General features: G+C 43.5%; 2 protein-coding genes across 4 annotated transcripts; both read left to right on the top strand.

Annotated features, from left to right (window-relative positions):
- Positions 1–65: 65 nt before the first annotated feature.
- Positions 66–4,283, top strand: ENTR1 (endosome associated trafficking regulator 1). The gene is made up of 7 exons (XM_074608900.1): positions 66–263; positions 343–627; positions 1,208–1,281; positions 2,052–2,163; positions 2,766–2,828; positions 3,535–3,674; positions 4,107–4,283. Exons 1-7 carry the CDS (start codon positions 150–152, stop codon positions 4,198–4,200), a joined length of 882 nt encoding a protein of 293 aa, XP_074465001.1. The 5' UTR covers positions 66–149; the 3' UTR covers positions 4,201–4,283.
- On the top strand, positions 4,249–23,998 carry SNAPC4 (small nuclear RNA activating complex polypeptide 4). Of its 3 annotated transcripts, none has more exons than XM_074608889.1 (23): positions 4,249–4,382; positions 5,721–5,761; positions 6,814–6,972; positions 7,523–7,648; positions 8,516–8,594; positions 9,237–9,318; positions 10,201–10,305; positions 10,896–10,968; positions 11,287–11,451; positions 11,684–11,831; positions 12,838–12,944; positions 13,214–13,308; positions 14,014–14,108; positions 14,742–14,827; positions 15,540–15,950; positions 16,788–16,877; positions 17,111–17,351; positions 17,455–17,525; positions 18,013–18,111; positions 18,365–18,392; positions 18,952–21,056; positions 22,412–22,539; positions 23,417–23,998. In XM_074608889.1, exons 2-22 carry the CDS (start codon positions 5,759–5,761, stop codon positions 22,529–22,531), a joined length of 4,488 nt encoding a protein of 1,495 aa, XP_074464990.1. In that variant the 5' UTR covers positions 4,249–4,382; positions 5,721–5,758; the 3' UTR covers positions 22,532–22,539; positions 23,417–23,998. The 3 variants fall into 3 exon arrangements, with proteins under 3 accessions (XP_074464990.1, XP_074464988.1, XP_074464989.1); XM_074608887.1 differs by having other exon boundaries at positions 4,359–4,700; XM_074608888.1 differs by lacking the exon at positions 10,201–10,305 and having other exon boundaries at positions 4,359–4,700.
- The last annotated feature ends 126 nt before the right edge of the window (positions 23,999–24,124 follow it).

Genomic DNA, 24,124 nt, shown 5'->3' with positions numbered 1-24,124 from the left:
CTCGGAGGAAGCCGCGATTGGGTGAGGGTGTGGTGGCCACTCGCTGATTGGTTCGTTCTGAAGGAGGGGCGGGGCCTCGCCTCAGAGTGGACCCCGCCCCGCGCTCGGTGGCCGCCCCGCCTCGGCCCGCTCCGCCACCGGGGGTGGCTATGGCGGCGGGGGGGCTGCCGGCGGCGGGATCGGCTGAGCCCAACCCTTTCTCCTTCCACGAGTTCGTCCGCAGCAAGGCCCGGAGCGGCGAGGAGGCGGGCGACGCTCGACAGGTAGGCCCCGGGCAGGGCCCCGCCGCGATGAGGCGCCCGTCCCGCGCTCACCTCAGCCTTTCTGCTCTGCTCTCTGCAGGCGGCGCGGCCCGGCCCAAGCCTCGGCCCTCTCTTGTTCCCAGATCCGGCGCCGCTTGGAGAGGAGGAGGAGGAGGAGGAGGAGGAGGAGGAATGGAGCGGGAGCTACCGGCCCTTGGCCGTGGAGCAGGCCCACCTCGCCCCTCTGGGCCCTGCCTCGCCCTCCACCGACTCCTTCTTCTGCGAGGGCACGGGGCTGGCGGGCAGCGAGGACCCGAGCGTGGCCTCCCTTGGAGCCCCCCCGGGACCGGGCTTCTACTCCCTGCGGCAGCCCAGTTACGAGGAGGTAGGGATCTCGACTGCTCGCCTGGCACCTTTCTCAGGGCGGACACAAACGTCGCCTGCGGGCTCGGTCTTCTGTCAAGCGAGTTCTGAGCTCCTGTGTCGGGTTGTTACAGAAACTTGGTGTCAGCCTCCAGCGTTATTAAAGCGTGCTGTCAGCAAGGGCTGCGCAATACGTCGTAGCTTGTTGGAGACGCTTACGGAAAGGAATTAGCTCTGAAAAACTCTGTAGCATGAGTCAGATCCCATACCTTGTCTGTCCTACTGCTTTTGGCGTGACCCAGGTGCCTTCCTCATGCTCTTGCCTCTTGAGGTCATATTAATTTAGAATTAACAGCATTTGATTAGTCATATTGACACTGGTTGCTTGGTGCCACATTTCTGTGCCCCGCAGGGTTAGTAAAGTAAAATGGTTTTGAGAGGGGAAAACTAGGTGTGAAAGTAAGCTTGAATGTAATAGAAAGTGCAAGACTTTCCAGCACTGAAGTTAAAGCTGAATATTTCTTCTGGTACTGGTCTTGGAGTGTTAGTAGCATTGTGAAACGACACCCTCATTTCTTCTAATGAGAATTTTTATTTTTTAGCTAAAAGAAGAGAATGCCAGTTTGAGAAGCAAGATCAATAAGCTTCAGATTTTCTCTGAAACTCAAGCAGACAAGTGCGTAAGCAACAGTACGGGGAAAAGTAACCACATAAGCAAGGAGTTATCTTAGAAGAGATGCTCACTGGAAACAGTTGAAGTCTTTTAAGAATAAAAATGTAGTCGAAATCTATGCTATTTGTTAAGAAGCTTTAAGAAACCTGGTTTTCTTATTGAAAAAGGCTTGGAAAGTAAGTGGCAAGCTGACATCTGATGAGTGTGGCTATGTGCTTACGCTTCATGCAGTTTAGGTGGTTAGGAAATGAGGGTAGGGCTTGACAGGATGCATTTCATAACGATTCAGACTAACAAAATAATGAATCTTAGTCTCTTTTCCTGGAAGCAAGAAAAGCATTTTTATTTTGCTGGTGAGCACCTTGATATTGGGGGAGTTGAATTTCCTGAGGCTAAACAACCCCGTGACTGATCCAGGGTGGCAATTTCTGAAGTTCCTCTGCACTGTGCTGCTCCTTGCAGTGAGGCAGCTGGTACTTCCATGGTGATGGGGTAACCGTTTGTTTCACAATTATCCTTATCTAGGCTGATTGTGAACAGCCGTGTTTTCGTGTTTTCTGTACGGCCTTTCTGCAGTCAGCTGTCTAGTTCCCCTTAACGCTAATGGATGTTGAACAAAGAAGTCCCCTGAGCCACAACCTAGAACTGTACTACTGTGGGAAGACTTCATTTTTCTTATAACATGAATGAGTTTCTTGATCCTTCTCTAGAATTTTCTTACTAAGGTATTTAATGCTACAAGTCTTACTGAGCATTGTCTCTTGTTTCTTAAGGATGAGGAAGCTTGAAAGAAAGCTTGAGGAAAATAAAATTAAAGAAGAAAAAGAAGCGCAGGATTTGGAAGCAATGGTGCAGCACGTGGAACAAAATCTCCAGCTGATGACTGTAAGTGTTGGCGTTTGCCGTAGTAGCAGAAGCTTGTGTGGAAACTGTGTAGCTCTGTTTCTTTTCCTTCCTCCCCCAGGAGTGAGGGAAGCTGAAGTGATTCCGTCACCTATGTGAGCACTAAACAGCTCTGACATGGGTTTGAACTTTTCCCTTATAACAAGACTGCATCCCAGTCCAGAACTCCTTTTCTTACCTACAGTAAGGGAGGTCTTTGCAGAAATACTATTTTCAGATTCATCAACACCTTCAATTGCTTTTTTGCAGTCTTCTGTAAGCACCTCCTATATGAACTAAGAGCTGTTTTTCCGGCTTGCTTATTTATACTGAGTACCTTTTCCTCTTGTCTGTGAAAAAAATTTAATGGCTGGAGGTGATGGACAGCACCTGAAGATATCAGAAAGGAAAAATGGGGAGGGGAGGAGAGGAGACAGCGGATCAGACATGGTTGGGGACACCATTCCCATCTCGTAAAGCATTCAGAACACAAGGGGCTGTAACACAAACCATATCATGCTGGAATCATGCACTCCTGCGTAGCTCAAACTGCCTGGTATGTCCTAAGCGCTGCTATGGTATCAATAACCTTTATTCTATTTCAGAAACGGGCTGTTAAAGCAGAAAACAATGCCACAAAACTGAAACAGGAGAATGCACTACTTCAGGTACGAAGCAGTATATTTAAGGCCTTGCCGAATGTACTGGGACCAAAAGCGTACACCTTGAAATTGAGCCTATAAAAAAGATACTGAAAAATTTTAATGACGCCTCACTTTTCCTAGGAAATGTTATAGAAGATGTTCTAGACTAGAACATTTCAGCTCTGCGCAGACTGTTAACTTCATCTCTGCCACGTGTGGTACTTCACTGACAGTTTGCTGAAGTTTCATGTGATGTTCAAATGCCATTCGATATTTGGGACCTGTGAACGCTGTAACACAACAGGGCAAAGGGGGGGTTCAGCTGCAGGAACATGCCTGACAGAAGGGAGAGAAGCTTGAGAAGTACTTAATAGAGAGAGTTCAGCCACGCCTGCGGAGTGTTAGGTGATAGCATCGGGGGCAGAGAACAGCCTCCTCCCTGCCGTCACAGTCAGAATATGCCACTCCAGCGCTGGATGGTTCTGTGAAACAAGCAGAGCAGGCTGGCATGAAAATGCGCAGATGTTTTCTGCTTTAATAAAGGCTTTTTAGCTGTAGTTTCGTGTCTGAGAGCAGAAAGTCTGCTCTCCAGAGCTGGGAAGACATTCTCTCTAGGCAGTCTGGTTATGGGATCTGCTCGTTAGTTGCTGTACCCTGCTCAAAATTGTGAAGTGTCTGCTGGAGTTCTGTAGTTATTTTCATATCAAGTTTTTGGCCGTTTCCTTCCTAGGTTCAGCTGAAAAATTACAAGACGGAGAATGAAGCCCTGAGGTCGGGGCAGTCGGCGAGCCTGGCCGCAGTGAAGCAGAACGCAGACCTCGCCTTGCAGAACCTCCTCACCATCATAACGAACTCCCGGTCGTCCATAAAGTGAGTTGTTTTAAGATGACTCTCCTGACGCTGTCCCACCTTTGTCTAAATACCGAGGTCACAACTAAATGTCCCCAGTGGGTTTTTTAGGATTGAAACTCGAGTTTTTGTATTCTCTGTGCCAGATCAGCACATCCATGTTCTTACTTAACTGCTGGGTATTTTTCCTCCAAGTTTAGGGAATAAAAATAACTAGAATGTGTCTTATTTTTTAACTTAATGTGAAACCATTAGACTCTCTAAGCCTCTCAGACTTTATTTCTCTATGACTTTTCCGCTTCACTCCAAGCAGTGAAGTCTTCAGTCTAGATAAATGGCTTCTTGAAAAACCACTTTTTAAAAATTTTTTTTAAAAAATAACAGCACCAAGGCGCTGCCTGTCTGCCTTGTCCTTCCCTCCTACCCCTGACACTGCCCTTCTCCCCGTTGCAGGCAGCTGGTGTCTGGAGCTGAATCCCTGCAGCTGATCGCCGACCTCCTGAGGTCCATAGACCGGATCGCTGAGGTGCCAGAGGACGGACAGTGACTCAAACCAAACGGACTCAAACCCAGAACTTCGCTTTCACTCAGAAATCATTACTTAAAAACTAATTTCTGATATTCAGCCTGGTTGCGGCCTCCGGACGCGGTCTGTAGTGCCGGTGCCGTTAACGGCGGGGAGCTGGGACCCGGGGGAGCCTTTTCGCCAGCCCCGCCCCGATTGGCTAGGTAGCGTCACGTGCGGAGGGTCTCAGCTGACCGCGGTGCCCAACAGTGATTGGGCGGAGGGCTAGGGGGCGGGCTCTGCGGCAGGGTGGAGCGGCCTAGGCCCGGGAGGCTGCCGCGCCGCCATGTCCCGCTGGACGGGCCCGGCCGGGGCTTGCTGCCCCCCCGGTGCTGGGGCCGCGCTGTCCCCCGCGGCTCTCGACCTGAACGTGGAGCGGGAGAAGATCCGCCGGGAGATCGAGGAGCTGGAGCGGAGCCTGGGGCCCGGCGGCGCCAGCATCCAGGTGGCCGTGTCCGACTCTAGCCTCAGCTCCGGCACGGGTACGGCGGGGCGCGGGCTCGCCCCTCTCCAACCGCCCCCGGTGCTTTTGCTGAGGCATTAAGTTACTGTTCTGGCTCTTGAGACGCGTCCCTGGCCTGACGGGAGGAAGGGTCGTCTCGTGTTTGTGTTAGCCCCACCATTTCTGCTCGGCGCTCTGGACAGATGGTGCTGGGAACGAGGACTTGAGGCGAGGCGTCTCCTCAAGGCTTTCCTTAGCCAGCGTCCTTGCAGGATAAGCCTCTTGCACCGGTGTTTTGCGTATTTTCTTATGAAACCCACGGCAAGCGAGGGGGGGGAAGGTTGAGAGAGCCATCATGCCTCCTGATGGAGGTCTCTAGTCAGGGCGGGTGGTGATGAGCTGACTCATGAAACGCAACAGCCCACCAAGTACTGTAAATAGTTAAACCGAAGCCGTTTCCACACCATCTGAATGGACAACACAAACTCTCCTGTGTGAGCCGCTCTGTTTTGCAGCCTGCCTGTGCCTCCTAAAATTAATTTTTCAAAGCAAGGGTGGGGTGGTAATAGTTCTGTGTCTATATGGTGGCTGTCACAGTTGTTTCATCCACCTGTGTTTTGATCATGTGAGCCCAAATAATGTATGTCAGAACTCTGCAGCCACACTCAATGTAAACCCAAAGATTGCTGAAGAGTGTGGAAGGGCTGTTAGGTGATTACAGAGTTTATGGGTTTTATTGGGTTGGAATGTTCACTTGGCTGCATACTCTGGAGCCTTTATTTTACTAAGATGTGTAGGACTAAGATGGAGCTTGATTATTGCTGTAGTTATCAGAAGCCGCTCTTTTCTCCTACTCTAGAACAAAAAAAGTGCATATATGGAGTATAATTAAATATAACTTTTACTTGACAATATTGGCAGTACCTGAAACTGCTAATGGTCGCATCTGAGATACTATGCGGTGCTTTATTCTGTATGCTTTAATTGAAAAGTCTTTGGTTTTGAAGCTTTCCTTTTTTCCCACTGTAGTCAGCCTTTTTTAATTTTTGTTGTCTAACAGATGATGGTGAAGATGATGACTCAGATTCTCCTGCTGAAATGGTAACAATTTCCTCCTTAAGCATATTTTTCCATCTGTCTATTGAAGGGAGCAGGAGGAAGGGGAATTTCACTCTGCAGTGGGGAAATCTAGGCAGCTGGCTTGACTCTGTAGCTTTGGAAGAATTAATAATAGACCTGGAAGTTTAGTTATTCCTGCCCAGGACTCTGTTATTCATGTGTAATAGCCTTCGTGTGAAAACAAATGACAGGGATCAGAGGCCTTGCTGCTCTAGCGCTTGCTGATCCCTGTCACACATGATGTTCTGTGGAGGTTGCAGAGCAATTGCACAGGAGAAAGCCATCATCAGCTTGTGATCAAGAAATCTTTTAGTTCTTTGTACCTGAAGAATGCTTGTGCATGAGGGGAAAATTACTTATAAAACTTTTTACAAGTCTGTTTACCTTTGGTGTTGTTTCAAACGTAATATTTTCTCAGACTTCATATAAAAACGTTTAAGCAGAGAAATATCTTAAGACCTGTGTAGCACAGGAAAGGAGAAGCTAGTTTGTAAAGACACATCTGCTGGTACAGATTGGACTCAGGTGCAGAGCAGTTTCATGAAACAGTCAGAGCCCTGCTTTGTATCTGAAGCATGTGGTAATGAATTGTGTAAGGGAAGAATTGCTTCAGTAGAAGCACAAATGAGCTGGAAATTTGAAGGGGTCGTTTTGAAGTACAGACTTAGCAGGTCAGAGAGCTCCAATATGAAGTACTTCTATTTTGCAGTTTACTTACAGTTTTACAACTGATGGCACAAGACCAGGCATTAGCAAAGTTTGGAGTCAGACTTTGGTTCAAATAGCAGCAGGCTGAACTAATGAGCAGGGCGAAGAGGAGCTAGGCAAGGCTGGTAACTGCCTCTGGGAGCATTCAGAACAACTGCCAGGGACAGACAAACAGTTATGTCCCTCCAGTTCTCTTGAAAATCAGTTTTGTAAGATAATAGAAGTATTAATTCATAAAAATAGTTATGTTACATACCCGCTTTTAAAGCAAGCATTTTTCTCTCTTCTTTCCCCCTCCCCTGCCCCCATGCGTTATTTGCTTCAAGGAAATGGAAAGAGAGGATGACAGTAGTGATGATGATATTGAAAGTAGTCTGCCACAGGATCCAGAAACGTGTCTGCAGATGAACCATGTGTACCAAGAGGTTATCCAGGAAAAGATTGATGAAGTCGAGCTTCTCATTGCGCAAAACAAAGAACAGCAGGTGAGCAAAACAGGAGTAAAACATTAATTCCTTTTCCTTTCTGGGTTGCCATTTGCCATCTTCCCCTGCCCATCAAGCCCAGTAAAACTTTTCAGGACATTCCTAGTCCATCACAGGTACTGGTGGAATCAGCTGCAGCATAGTCCCTTATTCACATGCTAGTGCAGGGCTCGGCTTGCTTGCCCAGGAACTAGGTTAATTTTCTTCATGGCAGTTCAAACCAATGTCACTTGAGCAGCCTTTCGAATGGCTTATTTGACTGATGTTTTTGGGCTTTCTTATCACCAAAAATGCTAAAGCTACTAGGGTATTTTGTATCTTATAGTTTAGCTTCTTGTAGCAAGTTAGTGGGGTTTTTTTTAATCATCTGCAGTGAACTATACAAACTTAGGAAGCTGCAAATCCTGTCATTAACACGTACACTGATTTACAGTCTGGTGCTGCAAATTTGAACCCTGCCTGGGATGTTTGTGACGGCTCAGCCACTGCTCTCTGAAATTAGGAATTTGAAGGAGACACTGACACTGTTTAATTAATTCTTGTTTTGCAGAAGGAAATCATGTGCGAGCTTGGTGGTCCAAAAATAGCAAAGGCAGGAGATGGTAGAAATCTACCAGCAAATATATTTTTGGGTCATTTTATGAAGCCATACTTTAAGGATAAAACAACAGGAATTGTAAGTAAATATAACTAGGTTACGTACTCATATGTTTTTCAATGATAGATTTAAATTGTAACTGTGTTAGAGTTGTGTTATGTTTCAGTGGAGTAACTGTGAATGTTACTCCTCAGTTTGAAACCTTCCCCCCCCCCGCTCACTTCTTGTTTACTTACCCTCTTTCAGAAATGTTTATTCAACCCACGTTGGTCTGTGGTGCCTGAAAGTGAGTTCTGAGGAGTGGCATTCTAGCCATGGGACACTTGAACATTCTTGTTTTCAATTTTGTTTGTCTTCATCTCCACGATCCAATTCCATCCTGTCGTTTAAAGTACTCGTTGAAATCTGATTGTCTTTGAAAATGAGTTTTCTGAGGCAAATGTCACCACTTTTTTCATGTGTTTTTACAGGGTCACTGGCAAAAAGAGATCCTGACTTTTTGTTGTAGCTAAGGTGTTAACGGTCACCATATGTATATTAATATAATATTCAAGCAATGACTGGTAATTTTTCTGTTAAATCCTGTCCAAGTTGGTAGTCCATCTTAAGTAGGGATGAACACGCGTAATATGTGTCCCCGCGTTCAAATGCTACTTCAGACAACTGTCAGCTCAGAGCCAGCAGGCCTGGCTCTGAGCCAAGGATGTGCTATGCAACTGTGGGCAAACTTACTTGCTTGAAGCAGCTATTTGTATTTGTTTTCTTATGATGCATCTGTGAGCTAGTGCTAATAAAGGTAACTTAGAAGTTTGAATATGACAGTTTGCTCAAGTTTGAGTTGCCAGTCTTTTTTTTTTTTTTTTCAGCAGTTCATGCTAGAGTTCTAAGAAGAAAGGACAATTTTTCTGTGTATCTGACTCTTCCAATGTATCTCATCTTCATTAGGGCCCTCCTTCCAATGAAGATGCAAAGGAAAAGGCAGCTCAGGGCATAAAATCCTTTGAACAACTGATTTCAACAAAATGTAAGAAACTCTGTGTGCTGTTCAGTGTTCTATAAGAGCTATAACAAATGTGTATATTCATATTGTTGGTTCCCTCCCACCATTTGCAGTTAAACATCAACACTTCTGATGTTTCATACTTGCTCCACAAAAAAAGTAGTTAAAAGTAAATGGGATGCTCTGTAAATTGTTTCATTGAGTGATTAGTGGCTCGCTTCTTTCATTTGCATTTGTTCTGATGCATCACAGCACAACTCCTGTGAGCACTCCAAAACCAAATGAGATTATGCAAGGGGTAGTGCTCAGATGAGAGAAGTTCAAGGGACGCTTTACAGCTCTGGATAGTTACAAACACCTGGGTGATGATCTTTATTGAGGTCTCTTCGGAACTAAAACCAAGCAAGAGGCTGCAGTTTGCCCAAGTCAGACATGACATTAGTCATCTTGGTGGAGAACGGAATCAATTTACCTAGTCTCTGGTAGCCACTTTGCCCAACAAAACTGCAAAATTGTGTAGCTAATAGAGATGAACTGTTACAGAAGACCTGAGGGATACTTGAATAGTGATATTGAAAGCAGTGGATACCTTTTTTTTTTTTTCTTCTTTTCTTGGCAGTGGGATTGCACTAATGTCTGAATGCTCGATTACCTTGTTTTGTCTAGGGAAAAGCAGAGAGAAGACGTTATTGCAGAAATCGGTAGTAAGTGACCGCTTGCAGCGCCTGCTTCAGCCAAAGTTACTGAAGTAAGTATTGTGCAAAAACCTTCTTTCTCCTGATGAGAACATTACTTATGGAGGGAGAAAAGGATATATTTGAAGATTCCACCTTCCTTACATTCTTGTGTTATCTGTTTGCAATTTGGTAATGTTACAAAACACAGCAGAGATACTTTGTCTGCCACTGTTGGGCCTGGGAGAGCTGCTGTGTGAGTTACAGCAGTGGTCCTCAAACTCCCCTGTCCTGTGGGTGTCAGTGCAAAGGACAACACTGTTGTAGGTGACAGCATCTTTCATTCTTTGTTGACGTCTATATTATCTGGGTGTGCATGTGGTACCGAAGGGTCTTGGACTGCAATGTGCTGGCTGTAGGCAAGAGGTTACAGCATTCAGGTTGGGTTGTAAACGCTTGATAATTGTTTTGTGGGTATCTGGCAGGTGGAGAGGTTTTGTTTGGAGGTATTGTCATTTTGTGGCCATTTATTTCTTCCCATTCACACAGTGGTATAACTTAAAGTAGTCTACAGGGCTTGAAACTGAAATTGTGATAGGCAGTGAGTCGTAATGGGGTGTCCAGCGAGAGATCTCTGTGCCGGGAGCTGGTACAGTCTGTCTTTGTTGCTGTTGCAACAACCGTTGGTTCTCTCTGTAAATACTAAAATGATTAATCTGAGACCTATTCTGGGTCAATGATTTGCATTGAAGGGGCAAAAATAGGACAATGAGTGTGCAGTGTGGGAAAACCTAGAAGAACAAGTTTTGTGTAGTGTGGAAATAAACTTGAAGGGAAGAATGATGGACTTGAATGAAAGACTGCTGGGGAAACTATCTTAGCCATATGTCTTCTGATACTGTTGACCTCACTCCCACCTAGTCATATTAAGTAATGATAAAAATGTCTTTGAACAGGATGAATTATTGGAATCAGAAACTGGAAAAAGTCAAGACTGAAATGGAGAAACAGATGTTGGTAAAACAAATCAAAGAACTGGAGCAAGAAATAGAGGCAATTAAGTGAGAAGTCATCTTCTTATTTTCTTGGTGAAAATCAAAGTCTGTTCTCGGAGTTTACCTCTTAAAATTTCCCTCCTTCCTCAAGTAGTTCTAAATAGGACATTTGGAGAAAACTTCAGTGTTCACTTGCAAAAAAACTAAGTGCAAAAAATTCAAACTCAGAGGAACTCTCATCTCCACAGTTCTTTACTAAGAACTGTGGTTTGGATCTTGATATACAATTGTAGTATCTATATCCAATATACAGGTGCTGTTTCAAATAGTTCTTGATTTAGCAATAAGGAAGCAGAGAGCTCAACAGTTCTGAGCTTTTGCTCATTAACATGCCTCGAGCAATGTATTTTGATATTGCTTTAATAATTTTTCCTGCTAAGCCAACATCATCTTGTAGGGGACTTTTAAAGAAGAAAGATTGTTTTGGGCAAAGTTGCTATGTTAAAGAGCCGATGCTTTGAGATAGGGGGTGTTCAGTTCTTGTGGAAATCAGTAACAGGTGGGGAGGAGTAAGATGAAGCAAGATCAGGAAGACAAAGTGACTGTTGAATTAACCATTTAATCTGGTTCTTTTTCTCTTGTACCTTCTGCTTTAGCCAACTCCCAGAAGGTGACTTGTTAGGAAACAGATTTGATGAGCATGACTGGGAGAAAATTTCAAACATCCACGTAAGTTGGGAGATCAGCTGTTTTATTACTCCTGATATCTGTGTCCCTTCTCTTGAGAATTACCTGACTTGGTCTAGTCTGCACCCGCTGTTTCCATCATGCATTTCTCAAAGTTGACTGTTCGGTGGTCTCAACTTGGCAGGTACAGAAGCACTGAAAATTTGATGTTATTGGTTAAATTTGATCTTTTAATTCTGGAAAATTTAGCTATATGACATATCTAGAATGCAAAATATGTTCCTTGTGTCAGTGTTCCTGTCTGTCCAGGTGTTTCAGTCCCAGCTACAATACAAAACAGATTTTTGCTCTTTCTTTTAGTTTGATGGACAACGTAGTTCAGAAGAACTGAGGAAGTTTTGGCAAAATTGCGAGCATCCAAGCATCAACAAAAAGGAATGGACTGAGGAGGAAATAGAGAAACTAAAGAAGATAGCTGCTAAACACGGTCATCTGGACTGGGAGACTATAGCCCAGGAGTTGGGGGTAAGGTCTTCTGAGCTCAGAAACACGTGACAAGTCAGTTAATTCTGACTTAACTGTGTCTCATGTCAATTTTTAGAAAATGATGGTAATGTTAATTCATTGTTAATTAATGCTTTTCTGAGATACATTCAAGAACAATACCAAAAAAGTTTGGTACTTTAGCCTTTCCCTCTTGTTTTTTGTCCTCGTAAGTAACCAGGTATGTGCATATTTCTGTTTTCATTGTGTCAAGACCAACAGGACACCTTTCCAGTGCTTGCAGAAGTATCAAGTCTATAACAAAGATTTGAAAAGGAAAGAATGGACCAAAAGTGAAGACCAGATGCTTTTAGAGCTTGTTCAAGAGATGAGAGTAGGAAGTCATATCCCATACAAGAAAAGTAAGTGACCTACAAATTAAAATGCTTTCCATTCACCTGTAACTTTCTTTTGTTCTCCTAGGCTTATGTCTGTTAATGTTTCTGCATACTAGAGCACCCAGACTGCTCTGATTCAAGGAATTAATAAAGCTTTATTTCCTATGAGTGTTTCCACTTCCAGGATAGTTGCAGTTCTGTTTTCACCTTCCTGTTCTAGCCTGTGACCTAGACAGGGCACAACAGTGCTGTGTCTCATCTGAAACTACAGGTGTACTGATTTCTAAAAACCCCTTGTTGGGGAGATGAATGAAAGAGAAGGGCTGAGTTTTCCTCTCTCTCCTTGATGGGAGCGGGGATATATGCCTTTCCTGTACCTACCTTGAAGTTTCATTATATCAGCAAGAACTTAGTATCTCTTGGAACCTTTATCCATCTTTGAAATTTGGTTGAAACTGGCAGAGTTATTAACAAGTACTGATGATTGTGTGAGCTTTGGTTTTTGTAGCAAAATCATCAGAGTTCTTCCCTGGAAAGGCAGCATTCATTCATTCATGGCCAGCTGTTTTAGCAGTTCTTGGTGCTGTGCCCAGAATCCTTTTCTAGGGGCTCAGTACTGCTGCTTCTGTTCCTTAGAAGTGTGGGAGGCAGTATGACTGCTGAGGAGTAGAGCTGAGATTAGTAACCAAGTATCTGGGGTCCTAAATCCAAGCCTGTGAGTATAACACCTGGGGTCTTGAACCTGTCTGATATATATTGGAGCTGAAACCTTTCTTAGCAGTTCTCTGTTGTTGCAGGATGGATTGTTGGGCCATCATATGCCTAGTATGGATAATGCCATTATAAATAGTAACATTTTGTGTATGCCATGCTCTTTCAATTCTTGTTGTGTACCATTGTTTAAGTATTTAAGGTGCGATTTAAATGCTTCTAATGGAGATCCACTGTTTGAAAATATCCCAGTTACAATGTAAGTAAAGGAAGAAACGCTGTTTGCAACAGACTTTAAAATGCACTTTTGCATTTCTAGTTGCTTATTACATGGAAGGAAGAGATTCTGCTCAGCTGATTTACCGATGGACAAAGAGTGTGGACCCCGGTTTGAAGAAAGGACCCTGGACACCAGAGGAAGATGCTGTAAGCTCCATTCTCTGAGGCCTAGAATCGCAGGGTGCAAAAAGTGGAGAGGTTAGACTGTTGAGGTGTTGCATGGCTGTATACATCTGAGCTTTAACAGAGGCACAATGGAATGTAAAATGGACTAAGGTGGCAATTTGCAAGTCAAGAGGGCTTAGTTCTGTTCAGAGATTTAGAACACAGTGGAAACAAATGCAACTGTTTCTCTCGGGTCTGTTAGGATTATTACTGATGAGAATTTCAACTCTTGCTTTGTCTGATTAACATAGATGCTGTTGGCTGCAGTTAAGAAGTATGGAGAGCGTGACTGGTATAAAATTCGGACAGAAGTGCCAGGGCGGAGTGATGCTCAGTGCAGAGATCGGTAAGTACTAAATGTAGCAACTGTGCTTTCAAGTTTATTACATAGAGCCAAGATGAAACTTATATTACAAATATGTTTCTTTTACTTACACCAGTGTCACCTTAAAGAATGTTTTGTAAAAAGTGGTTATGGTCTAAATATAGTTGCTAACATTGTCTCCGCATTACTGCATTCGCAGTTGGAAGTCAAAAAATGGAAATTAAGTTTAACAGAGAACAGTGCATCATTGCCTGTGGCGTGCTGCTTCCTAGTGTAGTTGCCTGTGGATTAGCAGAAGTTGGGAAGGATGTTGCCCGAACTAAAGCAAAGGGGTCATTGAATGTGCATGAGTGAATATAGGGAGGGAAGGTTGTCATCCACGGATTGCCTGCATCTGAAAATGATCTAGTCAGTGACTTCTTGTAACTGAACACCAATAATGAGGTGCTGAGCAATTTTCAGCCTTGGAACTTCAGAAGATTCAGAGTACAGTATGTCCTAATTTCAGTGACCCATTTTGCCAGCTGCTTGTTGTAATTCTTAATTATGTGGCCTGATATTTTTGAGAATAAAGAGATTGTAGCTGTGCTGTATCAAGGGAGTAGGGATGGGACCCCTTAGACAAAGGAAAGATCTGATAAGGAATGCATACTCGGAGCATGGAGTAATGATCAAACTGTACAAGCAGGATTGAGTGTTCCTTACTTTAATGTTTTAATTTTGAAGGTACTTAAAAGCATTGCACTGTGATGTAAAGAAAGGCAAGTGGAGTTTAGAGGAAGAGGAGCAGCTAATTGAACTGGTTCAAAAGCATGGCCTGGGTAAGTGTTTCTGTGGCTTAATCTTTAGAAGTTTAGAGAAGTAAGTATTATTACGGAATTTATCATTTAAGTTTTCTCCCCTTTTATTTTAAGCCCCCTGCAGCTGATGCTAGCAGGCTGTGTTTCTTATTGATGATTGTAACCTTCCTTTCATTGTGAAGTCTGTTCCTGGAAATTGAGTTATTGAGGGATTGTGCAGTAAAGAGTTCTGTAGCTGTGTTAGCAAGGTATCAGAGCAGTGACAGTTTAGAGGGGGTGAGTTTTTCTCTAAACAGCATGTGAAAGAATTCTCTTATTTTCTGTAACACAGCTTTCCTTACAAATAGCTTTTCAGCATTCTGTTTAAGCTTTCCTCTAAGCGCTCTTATTACTGCTGCAAGGGAACGTGTAGTTCTGCCAGGGTTTTCATCACTGGTTCATTTGTTGTATTTTCTAGCTCTTGCTGAGTGTATAGTAGCAAAAAGTCTGACTGAAGAATGCAAATGAGTATTAAGGTTTTGAGATCCATTAATATAGTAACTCTTGTCTTTTATACGAGGAAACGTATAATACGTGTATGAAGTTCTGCACTGCAAAGGCCTGTTGCTCAGTTCGTTCCATTAATAGGTATGCTCTGCTCTGTACCCTTTTTAGGTCACTGGAGTAAAATAGCTTCTGAATTGCCACATCGGACTGGTTCCCAATGTCTAAGCAAGTGGAAACTCATGATTGGGTCTAAGGTATTGTACAAAATTCTGCTATGTCACAGTTCTGTCTCTTTAAGATTTTCTAAACTAAAAGTAAAATCCTATGAAATCAATGCAAAATTGACATTGATTTCACACAACCAAGATGTTGTCATGGATGCTCATGGTCTTAATGTTTGATGTCTTAAAGCAGCCTTTGTTCTGAAGGTCTGAAGTTAATTTGCTGCATATTTGTATATTATCCAGAATTTCTTTATTGCCTTGAAGTGCCCGTAAGGATGGGATATACCTAGGTGTTCATGTGTGTATCTCATGAGTTGCCAGTTTTGGTACCAGGCACTCCAGAAATTCTGGCTGATTCAGACCATGTTAGAGAGTGTCTTGTTTCCATTGGCAAAGCGCCTGCTTGAGAGAAGGGTTCATGGAAACCCGAATGTGTCGAGATGGAGCACTGTACTTAGTTTGTACTTCCACATGCACCAGTTCTTAACACAGACTTGTCTCTGTCTGTAGCTCTTCTTTGCATACAAGAATATAAACCAATAAAAATCTGCATCTAAAGGCAATTGTCAATTGTACTGGATTTAGTTAATCTTAGCAGAAATAAAGCAGAACTATCCCTTTGCAAGTCACACCTTACTGATAGGATACTGCCTCAAAACATTTTAGTTTACTGATTTGAGAGATTTGCAAGACGAGGGTGAACACTGGCTAAAACTTGTCTGTGCTTTTTTTGACTGAGAAGAAAAGATCTAGGCCAACAAAACGCCAACACGTGCAAGAGAGTTCCAGCTCTTCAGAGAGCAGCAGTGAAGACATAGAACTGGACTTACCAGACAGTTCAGAGGAGGAGATGACAAGTGAGGGGGAGATGACAAGCAAGGAGGAGCGTGCATTTCCCAGCATTGATTTGTGGATACCAACACGGACAAATACACAGGAGTCAAACCAAGGAAGATACCAAACTCCATCCCTTTTCTTGCCCGCAAGTGCTGATGCAAAGACCAGTAGCAGTGAAGATCCAAGTGCAATGTGTGATGGAGACAAGGACAGAGTTGCCGATAAATCAACAGAGTTGAACACTCTCCTGAGAGGCATCGCACGTCCACATTCAACGGATATCATTGTGAAGAATCCAGTAGAAGTAATGAACAAGGTGAATCCTGGGATTCTCATTCTGTTCTTGATGGGACTGGAGCTTAGATCAGAAAGGACCAGGAAGCGTAGTTGCTACAGTAAAAAGAGTATGTGATGAGTTAAAAGTCAAAATGGCTTTTGCGCCTCTGGTTGGCTGCTTTCTCACTATGCCATTGGGGGGTGCTGTTGGAAACGGAGCTGTGGGATTAAACAGAAATTTCTAGCACTGCCTCCCCATGCATTTCCTAGAATCTATCTGTGTTTGCCTACGTGTAGTGTCACTGAAACAAAACTTTTCTTAGATCTTCATAACACAGAATTGTCCAGTGAATTGTGGTGTCTCTGTACCCTGGTGACTAGGGCATATTGTTTTAGAGTGTGGAAGAATTAACTTACTTACACATCTGTATCTAATTCTGAGCTAGGTTCTCACCCCAGGTCAGGTACTGAGACAGTATGGAGTCTTGTAGCACATTTTTGCAGGAAGATACTCCTTAGAAAAATATTAAATGTCTAATGTCTATTAAATGTCTGTGCTATTTAAGTTCACATAAGCAAAATTGTTCTGACTTAAAAAAATGCGAAGAGAATCAGCCAATAAATTCTGACCCTCAGTGTGGGTTTTTGTAGATACGTAACACAAAGGCTTTTATGAAATAGACATTTGGTATTGTGATAATGCACAAGGACTAAAAGATAAGGTAAACGTCTGTACTTCAGGGCTGATTTCATTTAATAAGATACTTTCAACAGTAGGAATGTTGAAAACTTTTGTACCTTCTGTGTATATTCAGTGCAAGTAATTTTCTGTGAGATGCTTTCCCATTTATCTTTTCCTGTATGCTTTCATTTTAAGGCTTCCAGGTGTGGAAAGCAAGTGCTGCGGGTTAGCCTGGAGAATGTGAGAAGAGTATTAAGATACAACACGTGCTTTCAGAGGAAACTTGTAAGTGGCTCTTCCGTCTTGTTTGCTTTTGTGATATGAGCACTGCCAGGCTGTATTTAGTGGGAAATATTTGGGGGTTTTTTTGATAGAATCACATACCTTCTTGCACTGTATTCCCAAGAGGAGAAGCTCATGATTATTTTTCATAATTGCCCTGTGAATAGCTTGTCCTGGGACAATTATGGTAGTACCTTCACAATTGGAACTCTAATTATGTATTTGTTCATGTACAGCAATCAAAGATACTAAAACCTTCTGCTGCTGTTTTAACAAAAACATCTGGAGTTAGTACGTCTGGTCAGAAGCTTCAGGGGTTGCAGAACATCACGGAGAAAACTTATCGTCAAGAGAGAGAGCGTCTGAGAAGAATGAACCTTGACAGAAAGCTTCTAATGGCAGTGACACCTTGGGTGGGCAATGTGCTACTGCCTTGCACCTTGCAAACCGGGAAGATGGCTTTTCATCAGACAAAAGGTACTGGTGACCCATCGGGGATAGTATCTCCTACTTTTTGTTGCACTTTCTTACATCTTGTAAGTGAATGCCCAGCTGATTTTGATGTTGGACTCTTTTGTAGCTGATTCTATTCAAGAGAAGATTAAATCGGTCAGTCTTGCGAGCACTCCACTGTTCACACTTTTCATTCAGGTAGGTTTTACTGTCTTAGTAGCGCTATTCAGTTAGTTTTTACTGTCTTAGTAGCGCTATTCAGTTAGTTTTTACTGTCTTAGTAGCGCTATTCAGTTAGCTTTTACTGTCTTAGTAGCGCTATTCAGTTAGCTTTTACTGTCTTAGTAGCGCTATTCAGTTAGCTTTTACTGTCTTAGTAGCATTATCTGCTTTTCAAGCAGTGGTAATCTCTATTTCTGTATTTGATGCTTTAGTAAATGGCTTGTCTTTGTTCCTTAAACTAATCATCTAATTACTGGATTAGTCTGACCTCATGGTTTGCATATGATGTTTCTTAAATAAATTCTGCATCCAAAATCTAGTACTGTCAGGATTTTTTCTGTAAGTGTAAAAATGTCCCCAGTATCTTGCATGTGAAGCCTCTCCCATCCATCTTGTATTGTCACTGGCTCTACCAGAATATTTTTGTTCTCAATCAAATTTTAATGAAATTCTCATCTTGCAGCTCTTTCAGATTGATACCAATGGCTGTATGAAGATTATTCGTGAGAGAAGGCTAAGGCAGTCAGAGCTTCTTAGGGCTAGTGCAAGAAGGCCTCAGCAGGTATTGCATGGGGTCTGTTTCTAAGGTTTTCCCACTGAAGTCTTGACTTAAGTAGAGATTTTTCATTGTGTGTGGCCGGTGGCGCTCTTTGTGTGCGTGTTACCAGTTCCTTTTGGTTCAGAAGCATAATAAGATGCTGGCTGTGCACCCGCTTGTATCAGATGTTGGCAGATGTGTGTTTGATTCACATCTGTGCTGTTTTAATGATCTTTAGATATCTCAGAAATATAATTTAATATAATTTTTTTGGCAGGCTTCCCAAAATATGGAGACTTCTTCAGGTACCTACCAGAACATTTATTTTTATGATGTGCAAGAACTTTCACTTAATTCATCACGATTACATTAATGACCAATTTAACTGAAGGAGAACTTTTGGAACGAAACTACATTGTCATGCTCATTTTTGCTAGCTCTTGGATCTTTCAGTTATTGCCTAAATATGTTACCCTTTGGTAAGGACTGGAAAAAATGCCGAAGGGCTGGGGGACCAGTGGCACTGGGCCACCAGTTCTGTAGATAATTGCTGTTATGCTTTTCTCCAGCAAGGTGCTGGCTATAATGAATGTGCTGTCACTGACCAAAGTCCCAGTTTGTTGTTTTCATCCTGACTGGTGTGAAGTGCCTGTGTAGTACTGACTGGTACAGGTCCTCGTGTGCGGTGTTAAGGTGTGTTCCTAGCCCATCTGTGATTTCTGGGGAAAATTATGTAATTATTGAACAAGTGGTAAGCTACTGCATCAGAATTGTCTGAAGGATGTCATGGTGGGGCTTGATTAAATGAAGACTGTCGTGTGTAGGGACTCTTAATTTTTTTATTTTACTCCCCCTCCTCTATAGGCAATTCGTCACAACCTTGTACTCAGAGGAACTTGCAAAGGGGCATACCAAGGAATGCTGTCAGGAGACCTGTTGCCTTAAAAGCACGGGAGACTTCTGTCTTCGAGAGCAGCACCCCTGCCATACAGGCAGCTCTTCCAGCCCAAGGGCAAAGGCAGAAGCCCAAAACTGTCTCAGAATTGCTGAGAGAGAAGCGGCTAAGGGAATCCCGGGCTAAGAAAGCTATGCAGAGGACAGTATTTGTTGCCCCGCAGATGCTGGTTTCAGGGCCTCTGATAATCCAGCATCCACCACAGCAAATCATTCCTTCTGCACAAGCAGGGAGCAGACCTGCAGCAGCTGGTTGTCCAAATAGCCAAGTACAGTGTGCACCAGCTCCATTGCCAGCATTCACCTCTGTTGCAGGTTCAACTTCTACTGCTATTGTGCTTGAAAACCATTCCTCATCAGTGCCAGAAACTGGGGAAATCCCTGGTGCCTCACAAGGGACAGAACTACAATCCAATAAGGAACTAAAAGAGCAGTCTTTGGAAAGTAGCTCTGAAGGAGGGGCTATTCCAGGCGTGAATCCAGCTGCAGCAGAGAAAGCCCTAAATCAGGGAGGGTGCAATGGTCAGGTCCTAGCTGGTAGCTCAGCTTCAGTAGTGTTGCAAAACCAAGCTTTTGTGCCACATCAGATTACAGTGGTGCCTGTTGGCATTGAGTCTGGCACCACCAGCTTGTCTCTTCCCACACCGGTTACCTGTGAGCTGAATAATAACGGACCACAACAGGGGCCAGTCAATCTATTGCCTGCTCTTGTAGCTCCACAAGCTGGTTCGCATTTAATTCCCAACGGTATACTGCCTTTCACGTGGGTCGTAACACCACAGGCTTTGCTCCCCACCACTGTACAAACTGTGGTGGGTGTCCCCCAAGGACTGCCAGCTGCTGCTGTGAGAAGTCAATGTCAGACAACTGTAGCTTCCAATGGCAATGTCTCTAGCTTAGGAGTGCCTCCTGTACCAGCTGGAGCACGTATGCCTCAGCCTAGCTGTGCAGAGACAAAAGCACCAAATGCCCAGTCAGCAGAAGGAGCACCTTTGGGAAAGACAGCTAACCATTCCATGATTCTCTTACCTGTGACCTCAGCGAGTCCTGGGTGCACCACATCCAGCATTTCTTCTGCAACGCCTGCATGTTCAGATGGCTTCTCCAAGGCTTCTGACTCCTCTGCAGCTCAGACTGCTCTTCCAGCTGATGGCCCAACTCTGTGTGCTGTGCTGCTGCCCCAAACACAGCTACCTGCAAGCACTCAGGGGTCTGATTCCCAGTGTGTGTCAAGTCTCACCGGCTTGGGAAAGAGCCGTGACTCCATTACAACAAATGGATCAACTTCCAATCCAAGCATCATCACAAAAGGGCTTGTGCTCCAGCCGGAAGATCCAGTTCCCCATAACAATGTCCCAAGGAACTCTGGTTGCTTTGCTGCACAAGCATTGAAAAATAGACCGATTGCCTCCAAACCTCCAACTATGCAGCCTGCTGAGAGTCCACCCCAGCCAACCGCTTCCAGTGCAGAAAAGAATCTACTTGACTTTAGCCTAATTTCTCTTGAAGATGAGGGGGTAGTGAAGGAGTGGCTGAATGGGAAACAAGGTGTCCAAGTACCATCACTGCAAACTAGGTTGCCTTATTTGCCACCTTTTCTGTGCAACTTAAAAACCCTCTCAAAGCTACTTCTACAGAAAGCAGCTTTAGAAGAGCAAGCAGCATGTCTTCTGCCTCCTGATGCCAGTCGGGATGAGGGCACTGGGGTTGATTTGCACGCTATCAAAGAACTGGTGCAGCAGAAACTCGGCGATAACCCTGCTTACCTCCTACTGAAAGCCAGATTCCTAGCAGCCTTCACACTCCCAGCTGTACTAGCAACTCTGCCTCCTCCAAAAGTGACAACAACTCTGTCAGCCAGCAGGAAGCAATATGAAGAGAGTGATGAAGAGGAGTGGCAGAGTGAGAAGGAAGTGTCTGAGGAAGAAAGTTGTAGGAATGAACTAACAGGTGTACAGTTGGATGGGACAGTTGGTGATGAGCCTGGAGACAAAGATGCTGATTTACTAAATCAGGTAAAATAGAGGTGCCAGGGACTAAAAGCAGAAAGTTACTGCCAGCTAAATATTGCTCCCACTGGAATCCAGGGTGAAACCCCCACTGTTCTTACGTGTAGCAGAAACTTGGTCCCTTTGAATGAGCATAGTTTTGCAGCTGATAAAAAGCTCTCTGGCTCAACCGGGAGCCCTTAGTCCTCACAAATGTAAAAGCCTGTGTTTTGTGTAGCACGTTAAACTAGACATGATAGTTTCCGGAAGTGGGTATCAAAATGCTCTTCCTCTAATAATCTGCTGCACTGACTCCTGTATGTTTGAAATCAGGCCCTTGTTTTTCATTGTGTGTGTGTCCTTTAAACCCCAGTAATATCAGGGGAATTGTGTATGTTTGCTCCTATTACCATTTGAGGTCTTCATCCCAAATTGTTTTATATGACTAGAGATTATTAGAGTATACAGATCTACAGAAGCCATAATGTTAACCTAAAATCTGTCTCTGATTTTAAGCTAAATCCATTACTGCCCAGCACTGTTTCTTACAGAATATGCCAGGAAGTTGTGTAGCTCAAACTTGCATTTCAATTCATTGTGGCTCCAAAATAAACAAACAACTAATGAAGATGAATAAACAAGGTAACTGACTCTTTCTATAGAAGGATGGCTCAGCTGCCTAAGAATCAGAGCATTCCCGTACTAAAAGCCAGCATTTATCTCTCTCTTCTGGCTCTGACTTTTGGGTCTGGGCCATGTTCAGTGTAGTTTGAACTATGAGCAGTTGGTCCAAAAGTCAACAGCAGTTTTTCACCTGATAGCCTTACTGCCAGCGTCTGTCCTGTGCCATCTTCCACAAGGCTCCATCCCACTGCTTTTATTAATGCTATAGCCACATTGTTCTCCTGGTGCTTTTCAGTGAAAAGTCTGTGGTAGGGGTGTGCTGCATGAGAAATCCAGTTTGTGTTGACCTGTGTTGTCTGGGGCATTGTCTGGCTCCAGCAGTGCAAGCTAAAGCATCAATTGAGGCAGACATGGATGCAGCCTCTCTAATGAAAGGTTATGCCACAATCGTTCTGTAACGAACAGTCCTGCCCAGACAGAAGCTACAACGGGAATTGCTCTAGTTTGGTAGCAGCAATAGAAGCATACGCTGCAGGAAGAAATGCCAGTGTTGGCTAAAGGTCTTACTCTGAAAAGTTTGCGTTTGGGATGTTTTGTGCTTGCTAATAGAATGTTGTTGTCCCATGCTTAATTTTGAAGGTAAATGGAAGATTGTTTTGGAAATCTTGCTGAGCTCCCTAAAATAAAAAGATGGCTGAAAGGGTTCTTGCAATTATGCCGGCTCTCATGATACTGCATGTCTTCTGCTTATGTTGCAGGGCATGGGAGCTGAAGAGATTGCTGCACAATCTGTCTTGGACTCCTGCATCAATGTGGCTGATGCCAGTGCTCCTCAAATCAGGAGAAGTACCCGCTTCAGGAAAAGGAAGAGGATGTGAGAAGGAAAGTGTTAGTAGCTACTCAGTGAATCTTTTATTTCTTGCCTGAGAAGAGAATGTGAAACGTTTCTGTCTGTGGTACAGCTTAGACACTGAATCGTGACCCTAGGAGAGGACTGAAGTTACTTCGACTTTTGTTCTGTTAGGACACAAAGTTCTACAATCACCTATTAATCATAGGCTAATACTTTGACTTTCAGGGGGAGGGAAAATTGATGTCTGCGTGATGGAATTATATACAAAAGTCAGGAAGTTCAAACATCTGGCAGCCTACTGGTATTCTACCAAGTTGGTAGCAGTCTACAGGCTTGGCTGCTAAAATGAGACTAATTTAATAATAAAGGGTTGTAATTTGTGGGACCGGAAAGCCTGGGCAGCTGCTGCTGAAGGAGAAGGTTTGTGTGTGTGAGTGCTAAACACTTGGAGCAGAAGCCGAAGTAAATCCTTGGAGCAGGTTCCAGCAAGCTGGTGGAAACTTGTCCTTGCTCTGGATTGTCAGGCAATCTTCTGCAGCGGCAGCTCTGTGTAGTTTGCCCTCTGTAACCTGGCTTGTGAGTCTCAAAGAATAGTATTAAAAGCTGGTGGGAAGCTGGGACTTAAGACTAGTGGGTACTTCTTTGGAGTTTGTCATCTTTGAACAACTTTGTGGTGGTGTGTTTTTCCCCCTCTGTGGCTTCATTTCTGTACATGTATAACGGGACAGCTTCTGTAGGGCACAATTATGTCATGTCTTAATATATGTCAAGGGTTTTGGTGAAATAGGCCAAAGGAACATAGTCGGTGTTGGATTCACATAGTTGTCAGATGGGTTGGTTTTTTTTAAAATTGGCTTTAGAAGCTCCAAAAATGCTGTGACTAATAGGAGTTGTTTGTGCTTTGTTACAGGAGTCACTAGAATGAGGTCTGCCTTCCTGCATGGCAGTAGCAGATACTCTTTGCACTAGTCACTTCTAACACTTCCAACAAATTGACTATACAGACCTGGGGAAGAGAGGACAACGTCCAGACTGGTTTTCCCATTGCCTAACAAAGTCCTGCGTCTTCAGACAAGTTGCAAAAAATGAAACAAAATGGCTGGAGGGAAGTCTTTCAGGCATAGACCAATCCTGTTCTCTTTCAAACTAGTACCTGCCATAGATGCTGGGGGAAAAATTGCTGGAGATCTGGGGAGACCAGCAATGATGCTTATTTATTTCCTTTTTGTGTTAGCCCCTATTTATGTGAATGTTTATCCATGTTCAGAACATGTTGTTCATTGGCTGTTTTTTTTTGTTTTAGTGCTGTGACAGTGGTTTTGCTTGATAGCTAACTGACTTGAGTCCTGCTGAATAAGCAGCAGATTAATTTTGTATCAAAATGAGTCTTGAGTATTTGTTGAAATACAGATGTTTTATTTTTCTCACTTAAAAATTACTGATGTATTCTGTGTGAGTTTTTTTTCTGGTAAATAGTGCTTTTAATAATGTGTGGATGAGTGTGATTGCTAATGAGAAAAATGAAGCTTGCAAGCTGCATGAAAACCAGGGAGAGTGTGGAAGATGAATATGCATGTGGCTAAAACTGCAAGACTGAATTAGGTTTGGATTCTTTCTT

Source organism: Larus michahellis, chromosome 15, assembly GCF_964199755.1.
Source record: "Larus michahellis chromosome 15, bLarMic1.1, whole genome shotgun sequence".
Lineage (NCBI taxonomy): Eukaryota > Metazoa > Chordata > Aves > Charadriiformes > Laridae > Larus > Larus michahellis.
The sequence above is the reverse complement of the archived record's forward strand: the minus strand, read 5'-3'. Positions and strand labels throughout refer to the sequence as shown.